We start from the raw sequence: 16898 nt of genomic DNA on the forward strand, positions 1-16898 counted from the left end.
ACAAAATCAATTTTAAATTCAACCTGAAAACTGTCTGAAAGTAAACTTTTGAAACTACATGCAACATTATACAGAAGTTAACTTTCAAACGCAACATTCATTTTAAATCAACTAAACCAGATTCTTACAAACAATGAGGAAGGAAATACATGTGCATTATCTTAAATTCTAGCTTATTTTGCTTCGTTTGATGGGGAAAAAAAGAACAATGTGATTTTGAAGTAAAAAATTTGATTGGGAATGGAAGGAGATTTTTGTATAATTTTGAAACTACAATAATCATGAAATAAAGAGAATTTGTAATATGGTGTTTTATTCATTTTTCTATCATGATAATTATGTAAGTTAACTCATCTATTATCCACTAATAGTTCTTAAATAAATCCACTATCATGAAATTTAAATTTGTATAGGGACTAATCCGAAATTTAGATTCATTTTCTATAAATACGAATGTTAGCTTTCATATTATTTTTTTTGGTAAAATTAAAGTGATCTATTTATCAAATATTTTGGTGTGTTTCTAAAGTTATTTTCCATTTTATTTTATGGACATTTTAAAAAAAAAATCTTAAGGGTGACTAATAAGAATGGGAAGAAAAATCCTAAAATTTTGTTCAAGAGACCACTTATATGAAGACTTCTAATTCTTTAAATTAATTTATTAATTTTTTTTTTAAAATAACACTTAAAAAGAAATTGAAGGAGTATTATAAATTTTTTTTTTTATGATTTTTTTTAAAATAATGCTAACATGTAAGAGTCTTATTAACTTGTGCTCTAAAAACACTTGTTAAAGATTATAATTTAAAAGTTTGAGTCAAATAAGATTATATTTAAAATTTCAAAAAGAATTAATTAACTTGTGCCTTTAAGTAATTTTTTAAAAATAGCGAGACTTTTTTAATTCCGGCGGCTAGTGCCTAAATAATGTTGTATCATTATATTAGGCCATGTTCCACATCAATGCAGAAACAATAAATAATGTAGTGGCCATTTCAAGTTTCAACGGACTACTGTATTTATTAAAGTTAAGAAATGGAAAAGGATAATCAATCATTTATTCAGGGGTATCCCACAATAAGTTGGCAAACCCAAGATTGACTGACAATCACTTGACATAAGTTATTCTACTTATTAATTTTGCCAATTAATTTATTTATTTTTAAATTTCAATAACCGATTACTCTGAGTTGTTTATCAATTTTAACCATTTCTTCCTAATAAATAGTATTTAAATTATAAATTTAAATTTCTTAAAACATGTTTAACTTCAAAGGATTATACTAAATTATCAACAAATCCTATATATATATATATATATATATATATATATATATATATATATATATATATATATATATATATATATATATACATTATCTAATCAAACTAAATTGTCTATTTAAAAGAGAGCTTTTTGTCGGGGTGGTTATCGTAAATGAACTGATTGATTTAGCTAAGAGAGTTAAGAAAGAGTGTCTCATTATTTTTGAAGTGGGTTTTGAAAAGACTTGTGACTTTATCAATTGAAATTCCCTTTTTTCTGTGTCGAGTGTTTCTTCTAGATGTGTGCTAAGATTTGGAAGAGGATTGTTAAGATTCATAAGAGCTTTTTTGTGAGGGTGGGGTGAATGGGAATGTTGAGACTCTATGGATCAAATGGTATGATGTCTGCAAACTTAAGAAGATATATGGCCTTGGCATTTGCAGTATTCGCTTAGATAACCAACTTCTACTATATAAGTAGCAGTGGAAATTGCTCTAAGGCGCTTCTGGACTCTGAAGGGATATTCTAACAGTTAGATATGGTGATCATGTTGTCTCCTCTTTCCTAGGGGATAGGTCTTCTAGGCTCTAGACTATCTATACCAGGTGGAGAGGGGTCTTGAAGCAAAATTACAATTAAAAGAAAAACTAACGTCATAACAGCACACCACATGGCATCAATAATAAGCACACCTTTATTATTATTATTATTATTATTATTATTATTATTATTATTATTATTATTATTATTATTATTACTACTATTATTAATGAAATAAATTAAATTAATTTTTGGCGATTTATCACATTACGCACAATTAAGCAGTGTTCTGCTACTCAATCCAGTCTAGGGGCAACGCCCCGACACAAAATTTTAATGAACAATTTTCTTTGAATAAGCATCATATTTCACATTAACATTTGATGCCTTTGGAAACCCTAACAACACAACTATTGTGTCATCATAAACCCTAATCAAATAACTCGTGACATCACAACTCTTGCACCATTATAAACTTTGATGCGACATGTTCATATAGGGGTGTTCGCGGTGCGGTTTGGGCGATTTTGACGAAAAAAATCATCCGAACCGCAAGAGAAAAAATCGTGCGGTTTGGTTTGGTTCGGTTGGCTTTTAAAAAAAATCCGAACCAAACCAAACCAAACTAATGCGGTTTGGTTCGGTTCGGTTGGTTCAGTTTTTTATAAATATTTTATTGAACCATGCATATACATATATATGACAACATAACTTTGTATTTAGACATTCATACACTATCAAATAACAGCAAAACTCGTCATATTTTGATAATAACTTTCTATTTAATTTGTAAAAATTAAATTAGACAAAAGTGGAATAATAAACATAAAATAATAGTATAAAACAATATAAAAATTATTAGAATGAAACAAAAATAGAAGAGACGGGAGATTAGTGAAGGTGAAAAAGAAAAAACAAAAGAGTTGAATGATTAGAGAAGAAGATGTGCGATAAAAACGAAACTGAAATAGAGAACATTTGCATAGAAATGAGAAAGTGAAAAAGAAAGAATATAAGAGAGTAGAGATTATAGAAAAAGAGGGAAGATGTATGTGGCAAAGAAGGCGCGATAATGCTATTAGAGATTTGAGAAGATCGGGACTAAAATCATGTGTGTAAGAATGAGAAAATTGTTCGTAATCATAAGGTTAAAGTATTATAAATTTAAGTTTGGGTTGGATGTGAGTTAAGTAAAAGTTAGGTTGTAACATAATGCGGTTTGATTCGGTTTGGTTCGGTTTACAAAATACAAACCGCAAACCAAACCGAACCGTGCGGTTTTGTTAAAAGATGACCCAAACTAATCCGAACCAAATGCGGTTTTTTGCGGTTTCGGTTTGGTTTGGTTTGGTTTGCGGTTTTCTATTGGGTTGGTTTGGTTTTGATCACCCCTATGTTCATACCATAAAAAAATATAGTGATAGATTATTCAATATGACTTATCAAAACGTTGATGCTTTACAATACAAATGTCGATCACGAAACAGAATTAACATTGATCATTCAAATGTGTAATCATTATAAACTCTTTATTGGAATGGCCTGATTGGATATTAGAAACGTTGTGTATTCCATTTACTCTAGTACAATGATTGCAACTCTTAAGAACCTTCACCTTTAAATACTTGGATTTCATACCCTTTGATTAGTATACTTAATAAAACATAGGACTTTTCAACCACTTATTTGCCTTATTTATAAAATATTCATCCTTCATTTCTCTTTTGTTATCTTTCACTCTATCTTCTCCAAATTTCTAGCAAAGAAATTCATTTGTGTGAAGTCTACTTTTTCTCTCAGGATGAGGTATTTTCCTTCTTCTCTATTCATTTTTTATTAATCTAAGTATGATTTTTACTATAGAGTATGACACCACGAGTAAGTTGGTTGAACCGGAAATAGTTTATGAGTGATGTGATTAATGGACTTTTAAATAAAACAAAATGGGGCGATTGTAAAATAGACTGGAAGTTTATAGAAAAGGAAATGCTATGAGGTCATGAGAGTTTATCTAGTAATAGTAACTATGCTAGTGGTGCTAATTTAGTGTCTTCTTTCTCAAGATCGACAAAGTTTCTCATAGTGGTTACCACTTTAGGAACTTCCTCTTTCTGTGATGAGGTAACGAGTATTGATTCGCTTTATAATGACAAAGACTGGATCCAAAAAATTTGGGTTGGATTAAACATATTCAACACAAGTAATGAGATCAACATAATTTTACAACCATGTTTGGATGGTGAAAAAGTATGCAGGCGACAACTAGAAGGGGTGAGCGATGAATACTTTTATTGGTATATCAAGGTAATAGTCAACTTTGGGGTCGGTATATATTGATGCATGCATGGAACTATTAGTATTAGTGGATAGGAGTACGCTCGGGAGTCCACATAGGTTGAGCCTTGTGCTAACATCTTCATTTCGACCAAAGGACTTCCTTTTACTAAATCATATCGAGATCGCTTGAATCAACTACTAGCACAAGATGTGTGGTTCGACACTTATGCCACTCACCAAGACACATGCACATTGGTTGACATTTGCTTCAATTATTGTTGGATCGTATGCATATTGCGTATAATTTGATGCATACCTAAAAAAGTATTATGCTAGTTTAGACATGTGCATGGTATTCCCAAACATCATGTCTTTTCTTCTCTTCTTATGGCCAATCATGTCCAAATTAATCAAAGGAATATTGTGTACGTGGACATATTTTATCCGCTGAAGACTATTGTGTTCAAATTTTACATGCGAGGATACTCTAAAGAGATACATAGGGGGTTATAATAAGATACCACATCCCTATATGATTCTCACAACAGGAAAATGGCCACCTATGCTTGGTGAGGAGGAAACCCTTGTAGAGGAAGTGGTCGTAGAGAAGGGTGGCAATACGAGTAGTCGGGTCTCTACATATGCCCACGTCTTAGACTTGGTTGACGAGTTACTATTTGGTGGGGCTGCACAAAAGGGCACGAACGTCCATACCATTGTTCAATGAATTTTTTAGGAAGTTATTCGGTGTTAGCCAAAGGTCCAACTGACTAAGGCCTAATTGATCTCAAGTCAAATCTACTTGACCCAAAATATAAAATCAGTACGCACGAAAAGAGCAAGGTACAATTTGTGATCTCGACTTTTCAATACACTTATCGTGAATCTTGAATTAACTTAGGCGTTGGAGTGCTAATCGTGCAAGTCCACCACAAACCACCGTAAAGGAAATCAAGCCAGTGTTTAAGATCATCATTTTTTTTAACTGCATTCATTTCTAATTCCTGAATAGAACATAAGCCAAGACTCAATAAAGAAGTTAGGGAGGGTGATAATAGTTCACATGCAATGCAAGGTGATGTATTCTTTTATAGGATTGTTTGGTACTATTTAGATTAGGTGATGTATTTTTTTTAGGATTGTTTGGTACTGTTTAGATTGTATTTTGTATACAATATTATGTATCGTGTATTTTATTTGACATGTTATAGCATGTATTATTTTTAATTAAAAAAAAAAAAGTGGTGATATTGTAAATGTCAATGTAATTTAAAGGTGTTATTAACAAAGATTGTCCTTTATTGCTATAAAACAACACATTTTGATTCATTCTATAATTTGTACAACACATTTTGATTCATTCTATAATTTGTGGGGAGTGCTCAACATGATCGACTTGTAGAATCTGAAACCTATAAACCCATAAATCTTTATTCTGTAGACTAGATTGCATTGAAAGTTAGTGTGAACTAGAATGCACTTAAACTTCTAAAAATTGATGTGTTTAGCTCATTTGTAGTTTTCAACACATAACAATGAACTCTTACTCATACTCGTTCAAAATGAATTTTAATTTAGCTCAGCTTACTACAGCCAGAAAACTTCTCCCAATTTATTTAAGATCAACATTGATGATAAAATGTGTTATCTAAAGGACTAACTGAGTCATCGATTCAACCACCACATCACAGAAGAAGATAGTACATATTTTCGGACAAGAAGCATTACTAAATCAAATTCTCAACCTTTTGATATAAGGAGAATCAGTTGATAAATCTACAATACCTCAACAAGGAGAATCAGTTGATAAATCTACAATACCTCAACGATAGCAACGAGAAACTTGAATGAAATAAACATACATAAAATTGACGCCAAAACATCCCCAAGAGTTTGTCTAATGGTGGAGGATTGGGTCTTGAGAATGTTCTCCTCTCAAGATCCTAAGTTCAAATCTTACTAGGTGCTAACAACATTCTACTCTACTCATTAACCAACTTTGACAATTGTAGGCATGCAATAAATGCAATACATTTATGTAAAATCAAGTAGGTCCATAATCCAACATCCTACTAGACTCAATGGCTCTTATACCACTTATGTAAAATCAAAATAATAGTTAAACATCTAAAATAAAAAAATACCAAAGTATCAAACTAAATGGAAAATATATTTGATATGTACATTGCAGGTTGATCTATTGACCCCATGAGTTAGGTGGATTGACCATCCAGGTTCAACTTGCTTTTTTACCATTTGAAGCAAAAAGGAGCAATGTTGGGAAGAAATCGATTGGAAAGAGCAAATTGTAGAAGGAAAAAAAAACATACAAAAAGATAAGATATTAGATGATGTTGTGAAAAAACGGCTTTGTTGTGCTTGGAAATTCGTCATAGGTGACAAGAAAAGGAAAATATCTTCATATTGAATATAAAAATGAAAGCAAACTCCATTCTTTTGTGCCCTCTAAAACAGGCACGGACAAAAGCAGGAGATTGAGATGCGTGACAAGTCATTGGACTATCGCCATATGGGCTCCTCTCCTTGTGCTCAATCGCATATGCATTAATCTTGTTATTTCACACAACCTCTACAGCTCCACTCTCAAACCATGTAACTGTTGCCTCTTCAAAAAAATACAAAGGCTTTCCCTGGTCCAATGAGGCCACGTGCTCCTTATACAGATATGCCCACAATGGTTCTCCACCGCTACACACACAATCTCTCAGTCCTCTCTTCTTTCTCTCCGCCACGCTATCTCTTATGTTTTTTTTCTCTCAGGATATCCAACCCATTAACACTGAGAATCAAAAGCTACACTATCAGTTTAATCACTATTAAGTATGTGCAAATGATTCTGCACGTGGATTTAATCACTTCTCACTATGTAAATATGGATAGCTCTGGAAAATTGATAGGCTTATGGATCTTAATATTATATATACTATTGACAAATGTTTTTGGGTGAATACACCAGTTACAAAATCAATTTTAATATAAAACAATATACAATGGAAAGCATATTTAAAAACAAAACTCTAAATTCCCACAACATTACCTCGTATGCAATTACAAAATCATATTTTAGAAGAAAATATCTGTTTGTTTTGACTGGGCTTTAAGATCCTTCAACTTCTTCAATATGTTTGTGAAGTAGTCCTGCAGATACTTCTCCAATGTAATTATATCTTTTGTATCCACACCCAGTAGATTGTATGTCTCCGCCATCGGAACAGAGAAAACTGTGTCACTTGAAAGCACCTGCATATTTCCCATAATTAATCATTTATTAAGCATTTTTACCGCCAATAACATGAAAGAGACAAATTTATATGCACAATGGTCTCCTATGGCGTGTTTGATAGATAACATTATGAGTGGGTTTGGGTAAAAGAGCCAATAGAAATAGCTCTACAACAGAAATATCCAAAGAGTCAATAATACTATCGAATGCAAAGGTACAGCTGAGAATATTGGATTAGTTGATTAGGGTAGACACACTCAAGTCAAACCAGTTTGTGATAAGTGAAAGTGTAAGTCAGTACTCTATTAAGTTATCTTAGCCTAGTCACCTACATGCTCCAACACACGCTACAAAAAACAACCAAGGGCCAATAAAATGTTTATGTGTAGCATACAGGAAAAAAAGAGGAAGGATTTGAGAGCAAGATACAACAAGTATTAAGGAGTTGAGTGATAAAGCAGTATGCAGATGTAGATGGCAAAGAAATGAATAGGTACCTCTGAAAATGCCAATCTGTCAGCAACATCATTTGTCCACTCAAAAAAGCGAGTTAACTGACGAGTAAATCTTAAAACTGAGACAGGAACTGTAGTTACATTAGCATCTTGACCAGCAAGCCTCTCACACAATGTTATCACCTAAAAAGTAACATAAGAGAATTACCGAGTGAGGCATGTCAATGAATGAATAGGCATTGAAGTTGTAAAGCTCACCTCTTGTGTTGTCCATGCACGAGGACCGGCAAAAGTAAGAAGTTTACCATTGATTTTTTCATTTCGCAATGCTATAAAAGTCAAGCGAGCGATATCCTAAAAAAAGCAGAAGTAGAGTTGAGTGATTAGGTAGAGGTATGTATATGGAATTGAAAGATATAATAAGTAAGTAAGTAAGTAACCTGAGTATCCATGTAAGCAATTCTAGTGGGAGCATCAGTTCCCCAAACAGATTTTTCTTCCAGGATAGGAACTGCATACTGGCCTATAAGACCCTGCATTTGGATTTACATTTAATTAGAGGAATTGAATTGTTAAGTAATGAATACTAATATTAGAGGATTGAATAATGAATGAATGAATAGACATACTTGCATGAAACCACATAAGCGGATGACAACGTGATTGAGTCCAGAATCACGGAGGAAGTTCTCGGTGCAATACTTGATCTCCATGAGTGGAACCTCAGGATGTTTATCGCAGTTATGGATTGAATAGAAAACATATTTCTGAATTCCCATAGCTTTGGCACATTGAATAAGAGCAACTTTACCTTCCCAATCTACCTATTTTAGTTATTCATATTCGAATTCAAATTCTAATAATAAAAAACAAATAAATAAAGAGAGATGGAAGAATGAATTGTAATTACAGTTTTGATGGGCTCTTCTGGACGACCAGTGGCGCAGTCAATAATAGTATGAACGCCAACCAAAGTAGCGGGAATGGTCTCTGGTTTACTAAGGTCGCCATTGACAACAGTTGCTCCCCAATCTCGAAGAAAATCAGCAGGAGCGGGTCTGGGCCTTACGAGACACCTAACGTCGTAACCTTCGTCGAGTGCTCTTCTCACAATCTGCCTTCCAAGAGTGCCCGTGGCTCCCACAACAAGTATGTTAGTTGACCTAACAGGTGTACCCGTCCCAAGATTAATCGCAGATCTATCAGCAACATCTCCACTAATACTGCATTTCACTCCACCGACTCTTCTACTACTCCTTCCATAAACCTCAAGGGGAAATGCATCTCTCCTGGTCGTGGGTGATACACCCCATAGTCTCACCCTACAACCAGTGGTGCCAGGTGCAGTAGCAGTGGGTAGCCTCAAACCCGCCATTTTCATATTACCGGCAAATGCTTCATTCTTGCCTTTCTAATTCTCATTCAATCCAATACTCATGATCGTAATTTCGCCACGTCTTCCATTACTACCACACACCGCAACCCTCTTATCTTTCAAAACCGGATACCCAATATAATAACAAAATATCCCTTTTACTATAAACCTTCTAATCTTTTTTCCACTCCTAATAATACAGTATTTACTAAACTATCTTTATATGTAAAAATATAAAATTTAATTAAAAAAAATTGTTTTCATTAAGTCACTTCAATAAACTAAAATAGTTGTGTTTTGTCAAAATTGAATTTTCTTTTTCAAATAATTGAATTCATTCTTAATTAAATATGATCGTACCTGATCAGAAGAATCGTCAACGCAACGGAATCTGGCTTGGAGAGCAAGATGGGGGTACCTGCAAGGTTCTTCGATGCTTAAGTTAGTAGCTATCAGAGAATGAGGGTTGAGAGTGAAGAATGGAATACCTGACCCTCTAGTGAAAGAGGGTATTTATAGCCCCCAGCGCTGGGCCAAGGTTCCCTAATTGGGCCAAATCCAATTGGAGGCCCACGTGCTAGGGAACTGCCAGAACGTCCCGTGCTAGGGCTGAGTCAGCAGGAGACCCACGTTCTGGATGAGCATGGCGTAGGGTTCGGAGATGGTTGACCGAATCCTTCGCTGAAGCGTGACGAGTGGTCTTCGCGTGTGGATAACTCTTGACGGTTACCCAGTAAATGGGCCCAAATGACTTGGACCTGCTCGGCTGGTGAGAAGAGCTGGGCCTGCTCGGCCCAGTCCAGAACAGGAGCCCCCCAATTCATTAGTCTTGTAAGGGTGATGACTTCAACCAGGAGGTTAGCCGAGCAAGCGCACGAGCAATGGTTTTCAACGGTGGACTCCCCGCACGCTTAGGTTGACGGGGAGAGGAGTTGTTGCCGGTCATAAGACCGAATGGTGGTCGGCCGATGCCCATGGGAACCGGGGAGGCGGCTGTCCCTTGATTTCCACTTGACACGTTTCGGTTACCGTTTGTCAGCGTGATTGACAGGTGGCAGCTGTGGAGACTGTCATTATTGCTGCGCCGTTTTTAGGCATGAAAGCTGACTGCGCCCTTTGGGTTTCCCAAGCTGTTTCAGGACACGTGGCCTCTTTTCGTGGATGGAGTCGCCTTGGGGTGTAGGCAATGATGGCGCCTCCTAGGCTGCCTAGGCCATCATGACACCCTTTGGCCTTCTTTTCCTATATAAGGAGTGAGGAGCTCACTCATTTGTCACTTAACATTTTTCAAACCTTCAAGATCGTTCACTGCTCTCCTCTTCGTCTCGTACATCTCTTCTCCGCTCCTTCAAGTAAGTTTCTCGTCTTCTTCTTGCTTTTCTTTAAGTTTTATTTTTTTAGCTTTGAGCGCGGCGGGCAGGATTGATGAATGCATCGAGCAAGGTTTACGAGTTCGCCGAGTAGTTCTAGGGGATCGTTATTATTCCCATGCGTTTGCCGAGTGAGACTTGAGTGAGCGGGGTGTGAATAGTTGAATGAGACGTCTAGGCTTTAGGATTAATCAAGAATAGTTTGAATGCGACGAGCAAAGAAAGTTGCATGCCTCAGTTAGGGTTTGAGTTCGCCGGAGAGCTAGATGCACTCACTGTCCATAGCTGCACCTAGTGACTTTATTCTATGGGTGCTTCTAAATTAGTTCGTCGGTATTCGATGAGAGGCGGAATTCTTTCCTCGTCTCTTTTCCTCGCCCTTTCACTTGACTTGCGGTGGAAGGGTGGATTTGACCAGTCGAATTCACTGTTTCCTCTGCTTTTCAGGTAAATGGCCGACGAGAACAAAGACGATGTCGTCTTCGACATATCAGACGGGGATGAAGCTGTTGGTTGCTCGCAGGACGAGGGCATTCCCGTCGTTGAGACTTCCCCGAGGAAACTTGAGGAATGGGTGGCCGTTGCTCCGAGGACGATTGCGTCGCGTTTCTCGACGCGTCCTAAGGAAGCCTTTAATGTCATCGAGGACCTTGACCAGGACGAGGAGCCTTCTTGGGGCGCCTTTGTGCCTAAATCTCATCAGAGGATCTGCTCGCAATTCTCTGGTCCTCGTTTCGCAATGTATGAGTTCGTCTTCAAGGAGGCTGGTCTCCGGCTTCCCTTCACTCATTAGCAACAGAGTATCTTCAGTTGGTTGCGCTTGTGCCCGTCTCAGCTTCATCCCAACGCTTTCGCGTTCCTAAGAGCCTTCGAAGTTGTATGTGGGTTCTTGGAGGTCGAAGCGACTCTGCGTCTTTTCTTCAGAGTGTTTCATTTGCAGAGGTTGCGCGATCCGGACGGCAAGTGGAGTTGGGTGTCCTTTAAGCAGCCGAAGAAGCTGTTCGCCATTTATCATGACTCTATCAAGCATTTCAAGAGTCGGTATTTTATGATCAAGCCGCTCACTCCTGAGGCCGAGAACCATATGTTCGAGGAACGCGAGTATATTGAGGACGGGGTGAAGAGAGTGGGCCCATCTGCTCGGTTCCCGTTGGAGTGGCAGCCTGACCACTTTGAGCGTGGGACCGACTATTACATCTTCCGGGATGAGGATCTCAATGAGCGCGATACGAGGGGGTATCAGCGGCTCGCTTCTTTCGTGGACGGGTTTAGACCGGCAGTATGTACATATCCCAACGGGGATCCTTTATTCGAGGAAGATGGAGGTCCTTTGCTGGAGCCTCGGTATATCAACACAAAAGCTGTCCTCGAGTGTGGGAGTTACGGGGATGCGATAATTTTGTTAGGTGAGATAACTATTTCTTGTTCGGACAATATCCTTTTGGTTCTAACTCTTTATTTTGCAGGAAAAATGGCCGACCTGCATTACAAGGTTGTGAAGATGAGGGCAAAGAACAAGGCGGCCGCCAAGCTGACCGTGAAGCGAACGCGGGTCGAGGAGGTCAAGGCGGCTGCTGCGGGCGCGCCTGATGGTGGCTCCCCTTCGTCAATTGGGACGACTTCGGGAGGTTCTCCGGCCGGGAAAAAACAAAAGAACGAGGGGACCCTCGAACTTCGCCCCCTTATCAACGACAACCCTTCTGAGGATGACATAGTGTTGCCCTCATGTACTCTGCACAGGGGGATCTTCTCGAAGAGAAATGTGCTGCTAGAGCGCGAGGAGGTGAGGCATATAGTCAGACGGGATCGGGTGGCCCGGGATAAGGACTTGTCCGAGGATCTTGAAGGGATGATGAGGGTGGCCGCCCTGGCCTTGGCCCTCAATGCCCAAAGGGTCTGCCCTCAGAAGGACTATGATGCTCTGCAGACCAAATATGATGAGCTAGAGCACGAGTTTGAACATTACAGGGATAAGTATGAGGTTCAGAGCGGCATTGTTGAAGACCTCTGTAAAGAGAAGGACAAGGTCAGGACTTTGGAGGCCGAGGGAAAAAGGCTCCGTGAGCGAATTGCCGAGTTAGAGAGGTCTCATCTCCCTGCTGCCGAGGAAGATGAAAACGAGAAAGCCTTGGTGACCCGCTCCCAGCTTCTGGGCAAGGTGAGGGAGCTGGAGATCGACTGTGTTGCTGCTCTGGGGGTTGGATTTAAAGCCGCGGTGGATCAGCTGAAAGTCCTCAATCCGCGCTTGGTGACGAAGGGCATCGGTCTGTATAATAAGGTTGTGGACGGGCAGATTGAGTCAAATCCGGAGTTCGAAGACTGGGAAGATGAGCAGGAGCCCCAGGGTGTGGACAACGGTGCCGAGGAGGAGGATGGCGGCATCTGACCAGTTTCTTTTTGATAGTGGCCTGCGTGCCAATGTTTTGTGGCCTGCGTGACAATGTTTTGTGGCCTGCGTGCCAAAGTAAAGTTAGTTGGGCGATGCCCGGATAATTTTTTGTAATATTTGAATATCTCCGGCCAGTTTGGTCAGTTTTTAATACTATTCTGCGTTTTATGCTCCAATGTTTATTTGTGCTTATCTGATGTTTATTGTCGAATATTTATGTTTGTGCTCGGCCGAGGTTTATAGCCCGGGCGTGTAGGGAACGGTCCGGGTGCGCAGAGCAGGTGTGCGCTATAAGCGAGCTCGAGTCCGCGGTCGGGGCCACGTGCTCGCAGCGTGAACGATCCCATCGCGAGCCGGGGTTCTGCCGTGCAGGTACTTCCGCGGAGGGTCTGTGTGTAAGGCCCGCCGCGTAGTCGGCTTAGCCTCCTGATAAGGGGTATCCGACCGATGCTGTCGTGGAGCATACGCGCTTGTACCATGGCGCGAGTCCTTGCCCAGTCTTTCCTCGTGTTCGCTACGAGCGGCCGGGTAGCGTTAGGTTGTTTCTAACTGTAATAGCGTCTGAGTTTTTCAGCGTTCCAAGGTCGAGCAAGTTTTTCGCCGAGATGGTTCTCGAGGTAATACGCACCGTTTTCGGTTTTATCGTAAACTCGGTACGGGCCTTCCCAGTTCGGGGCTAGTTTGCCCTCGCGCGAATCTTTCATGTTTCTGCGGAGAACTAAGTCTCTGATTTCGAATCCGCGTTTGATAACTTTAGTGCTATGGCGTAAGGCTATCTGTTGTTTCAATTCCTGCTACCAATTGAGCTATATGGCTCAAGTGGTAGCAGGAATTGCTATGAATACGTACTTAATCCCTAGGTACGTGGTTCGATTCCTGCGGGAGGCAAAAACAATATTTCCTGGGCAGCCGATAAGCGGACCTAGGGGGGATTATTGATTAAGCTGGTGACATGCTTGGTAGGCCGGAAGCCCTGCGGGGTAAGCGGAAATCCAGGGTGTTACAGTCCCGAGTTTGGTTACAAACTCCTGGAATTTTCTGTCCGTGAACTGGGTGCCGTTATCGGTTATGATCACTTATGGCACCCCGAACCGAGCGAGTATGTTCCGCTTATAAAAGCGGAGTACGTTTTGGGACGTGATTTTAGCGAGCGCTTCAGCTTCTATCCATTTCGTGAAGTAATCCACAGCGACCACTAGGTATTTATTCTGGTAAGACCCGACCGGGAAAGGTCCGAGGAGGTCCATTCCCCAGGTGGAGAAAGGCCAAGGCGAGGAGAGAGATTTGAGCTCGTTCGGGGGAGCCAGGTGCATGTCGGCATGACGCTGACATTTGTCGCATTTCTGGACGTATTCTTTGGCGTCTTGCTGCATGGTCGGCCAATAGTAGCCGGCTCTGAGGGCTTTCCTCGCTAGTGATCGTCCGCCGAGGTGTTGGCCGTTGATTCCTTCGTGAAGCTCTTGGAGTACCTCAAGTGCTTGTGAGGCGTCGATGCATTTAAGGAGAGGGATGGAGATGCCTCGTCGGTATAGTTTGTTTTCGATGATATTGTACGAACAGGCTCGTCTTTTAATCGCTGAAGCTTCCTTCGCGTCAGCGGGAAGTTCGTCTTTCGTGAGGAAGCTATATACTGGGGTCATCCAGCAATGGTCGTCCCCGATAGCGAATATTTGTAGAGCTCGCGCGTTTTCGCCTATGCTTGGTCTGGGTAGGATTTCCTTGATAACCGACTTGTTTCCCCCTTTCTTTCTTGTGCTCGCAAGTTTGGATAATATGTCGGCACGCGAGTTGTGTTCTCGGGGGATATGCTCGACTTCTGCTTTGACGAATTTTTTCATCTTATCCTTGAAGAGCGTGAGGTACTCGGCGAGTACGTCGTTTTTGGCTTGGTAATCGCCGCTGATGTGGGACGCGACGAGTTGGGAGTCTGTGTAGATCTTGACCTCCCGTGCGCCCACATCCTCGGCAAGTCTCAGGCCTGCAAGGAGGGCTTCGTACTCAGCCTGGTTGTTCGACGTGTTGAAAGATAGGACTAAAGATACTTCGATGATGAGTCCTTCGTCGTTTTCTAAGATAATGCCTGCCCCGCTTCCCGAACTGCTTGAGGCGCCATTTACGTAGATGGTCCATTTGTTCTTGGTCGGGTCCGGGGAGTCGGCGATCGAGGTCATCTATGCTACGAAGTCTGCTAACGCCTGAGCTTTTAATGCCCTCCTGCTTTCGTACTGTATGTCGAACTCCGAAAGCTCGAGGGACCATCTCAGCATTCTGCCGGCCATGTCTGGTCGGCTGAGGAGTTGCTTGATGGGTTGATCTGTTCGAACGAAGATGGTGTGGGCGAGGAAATAGTATCGCAGCCTTCTGGCCGCTATCACTAGGGCCATGGCGACTTTCTCAATCTGTTGGTATCGCACCTCGGGTACTTGTAGGACTTTGCTGGTGAAATATACGGGTTTTTGCCCGTCTTCGGTTTCTCGGATTAAAGCCGCGTTGACTGCTTCGTTTGAAACGACCAAGTAAAGGTACAGAGGCTCGTTGTCATCATGTCGAGAAAGGACGGGCGGTTTGGAGAGCACTTGCTTGAGATGTGAAAGTGCTTGCTCGCATTCCTCGGACCATTCAAAGGCCGCTTCTTTGCGTAGCAGTTTAAAGAAAGGGAGGGCGTGTTGGGCGAATTTCGCGACGAAACGTGATAGTGCGGTCAGCATCCCGTTTAGGACTTGGATGGATTTTTTATTGTTAGGAGTGGGGAGTTTAGAGAATGCTCGACATTTATCCGGGTTGGCCTCTATTCCTCGTTCGGTCAAATAGAAACCGAGGAATTTGCCTGCTCGGACGCCGAAGGTGCATTTCTCAGGGTTGAAGCGTATCTTGCAGGACCTGGCCCGCTCGAATACCCGCTCGAGATGGGAGGTGTGGTCGGTATCTTCTCGAGATTTGACGATCATATCGTCCATGTACACCTCGAGAGTATTGCCGATCTCTCCTCGGAACACTTTGTTCATCATCCGTTGATACGTGGACCCAGCGTTTTTGAGGCCGAAGGGCATTACGTTGTAGTAATAGTTGCCCGACTCGGTCATAAACTCCGTGCACTGTTTGTCGCTCCTTGCCATGGGGATCTGGTTGTAACCTGAATAAGCATCCATAAAAGACAATAGTTTATAGTCGGCCGAGTTGTCGACCAGTCTATCAATGTTAGGTAAAGGATAGGCGTCTTTTGGACATGCCCGGTTAACATCAGTGTAATCAACACACATTCTCCATTTTCCATTAGATTTCTTAACAAGTACAACGTTTGAGAGCCAAGTTGAATACTTGGCCTCGGAAATAAAATTTGCATCTAGGAGGTCTTTTACAGCTTTCTCGGCAGCCTCCGCTTTCTCGGGAGACTGCCGACGCCTACGTCGAACTATGGCCTTCGCGGCTGGATCAATGGAGAGGTGGTGGCAGGCGACCTCGGGGTCGAGTCCGGGCATTTCTGCGGCGCTCCAGGTGAATAAGTCGGCATTGGCTCGAAGGCAGGCCACGAGATGCTTCCTCGGTAGGTCTGGGATGCCTTTACCGATCTTTACCACTTTGTCGGGGTTGTCGCCCAAGGGGACAAGCTCGAAATCTCCGTCTGGGACGGGTCGGACGGGATGAGGTGCCTTTGATCGCGTCTCTTCTCCGATCTTCAGTTCTTCTTCTGTGAACCGTGCATCAAGATCGACTGAGCTGACGTTGGTTGCCTGATGCTGGTCTTCTCGAGGATGCTTGTCTTCGGCTCTTGGTTTTTTGTTGGAGCTGGGCGGAGGGACGATCAGCTGTAGTCCCTTGACGGAGGCGTCGAAGATTCTCCTGGCAGCTTCAATATCGGCGTTGATGGTGGCCACTCGCCCTGTTCTCGTGTAGAACTTCATCTTCAGGTGGACAGTGGAGGGTACGGCGGTTAGCTCGGCCAGAGTGGGGCGCCCGATGATGCAATTGTATAGGGTT

General features: G+C 41.3%; 1 protein-coding gene across 1 annotated transcript; it reads right to left on the minus strand.

Annotated features, from left to right (window-relative positions):
* Nucleotides 1-7007: 7007 nt before the first annotated feature.
* On the minus strand, nucleotides 7008-9264 carry LOC131660513 (protein HIGH CHLOROPHYLL FLUORESCENCE PHENOTYPE 244, chloroplastic). Its single transcript, XM_058929756.1, has 6 exons — nucleotides 8697-9264; nucleotides 8416-8610; nucleotides 8227-8319; nucleotides 8045-8140; nucleotides 7829-7969; nucleotides 7008-7348 (listed from the first exon to the last, which is right to left on the minus strand). Exons 1-6 carry the CDS (start codon nucleotides 9165-9167, stop codon nucleotides 7172-7174), a joined length of 1173 nt encoding a protein of 390 aa, XP_058785739.1. The 5' UTR covers nucleotides 9168-9264; the 3' UTR covers nucleotides 7008-7171.
* Nucleotides 9265-16898: the final 7634 nt, after the last annotated feature.

The sequence above is a fragment of the Vicia villosa genome, linkage group LG3 (genome assembly GCF_029867415.1).
Source record: "Vicia villosa cultivar HV-30 ecotype Madison, WI linkage group LG3, Vvil1.0, whole genome shotgun sequence".
In the NCBI taxonomy this organism is placed as follows: domain Eukaryota; kingdom Viridiplantae; phylum Streptophyta; class Magnoliopsida; order Fabales; family Fabaceae; genus Vicia; species Vicia villosa.

What these genes read in the sequence shown, in the direction of transcription:
- LOC131660513 (XM_058929756.1), bottom strand. Translation starts at nt 9,167, where the DNA reads ATGAAAATGGCGGGTTTGAGGCTACCCACTGCTACTGCACCTGGCACC. An exon ending in TTGCTTACATGGATACTCAG is followed by an intron (nt 8,141 to 8,226) that starts GTTACTTACTTA and finishes TGCTTTTTTTAG; the next exon opens with GATATCGCTCGCTTGACTTT. An exon ending in ACAGATTGGCATTTTCAGAG is followed by an intron (nt 7,349 to 7,828) that starts GTACCTATTCAT and finishes GGAAATATGCAG; the next exon opens with GTGCTTTCAAGTGACACAGT.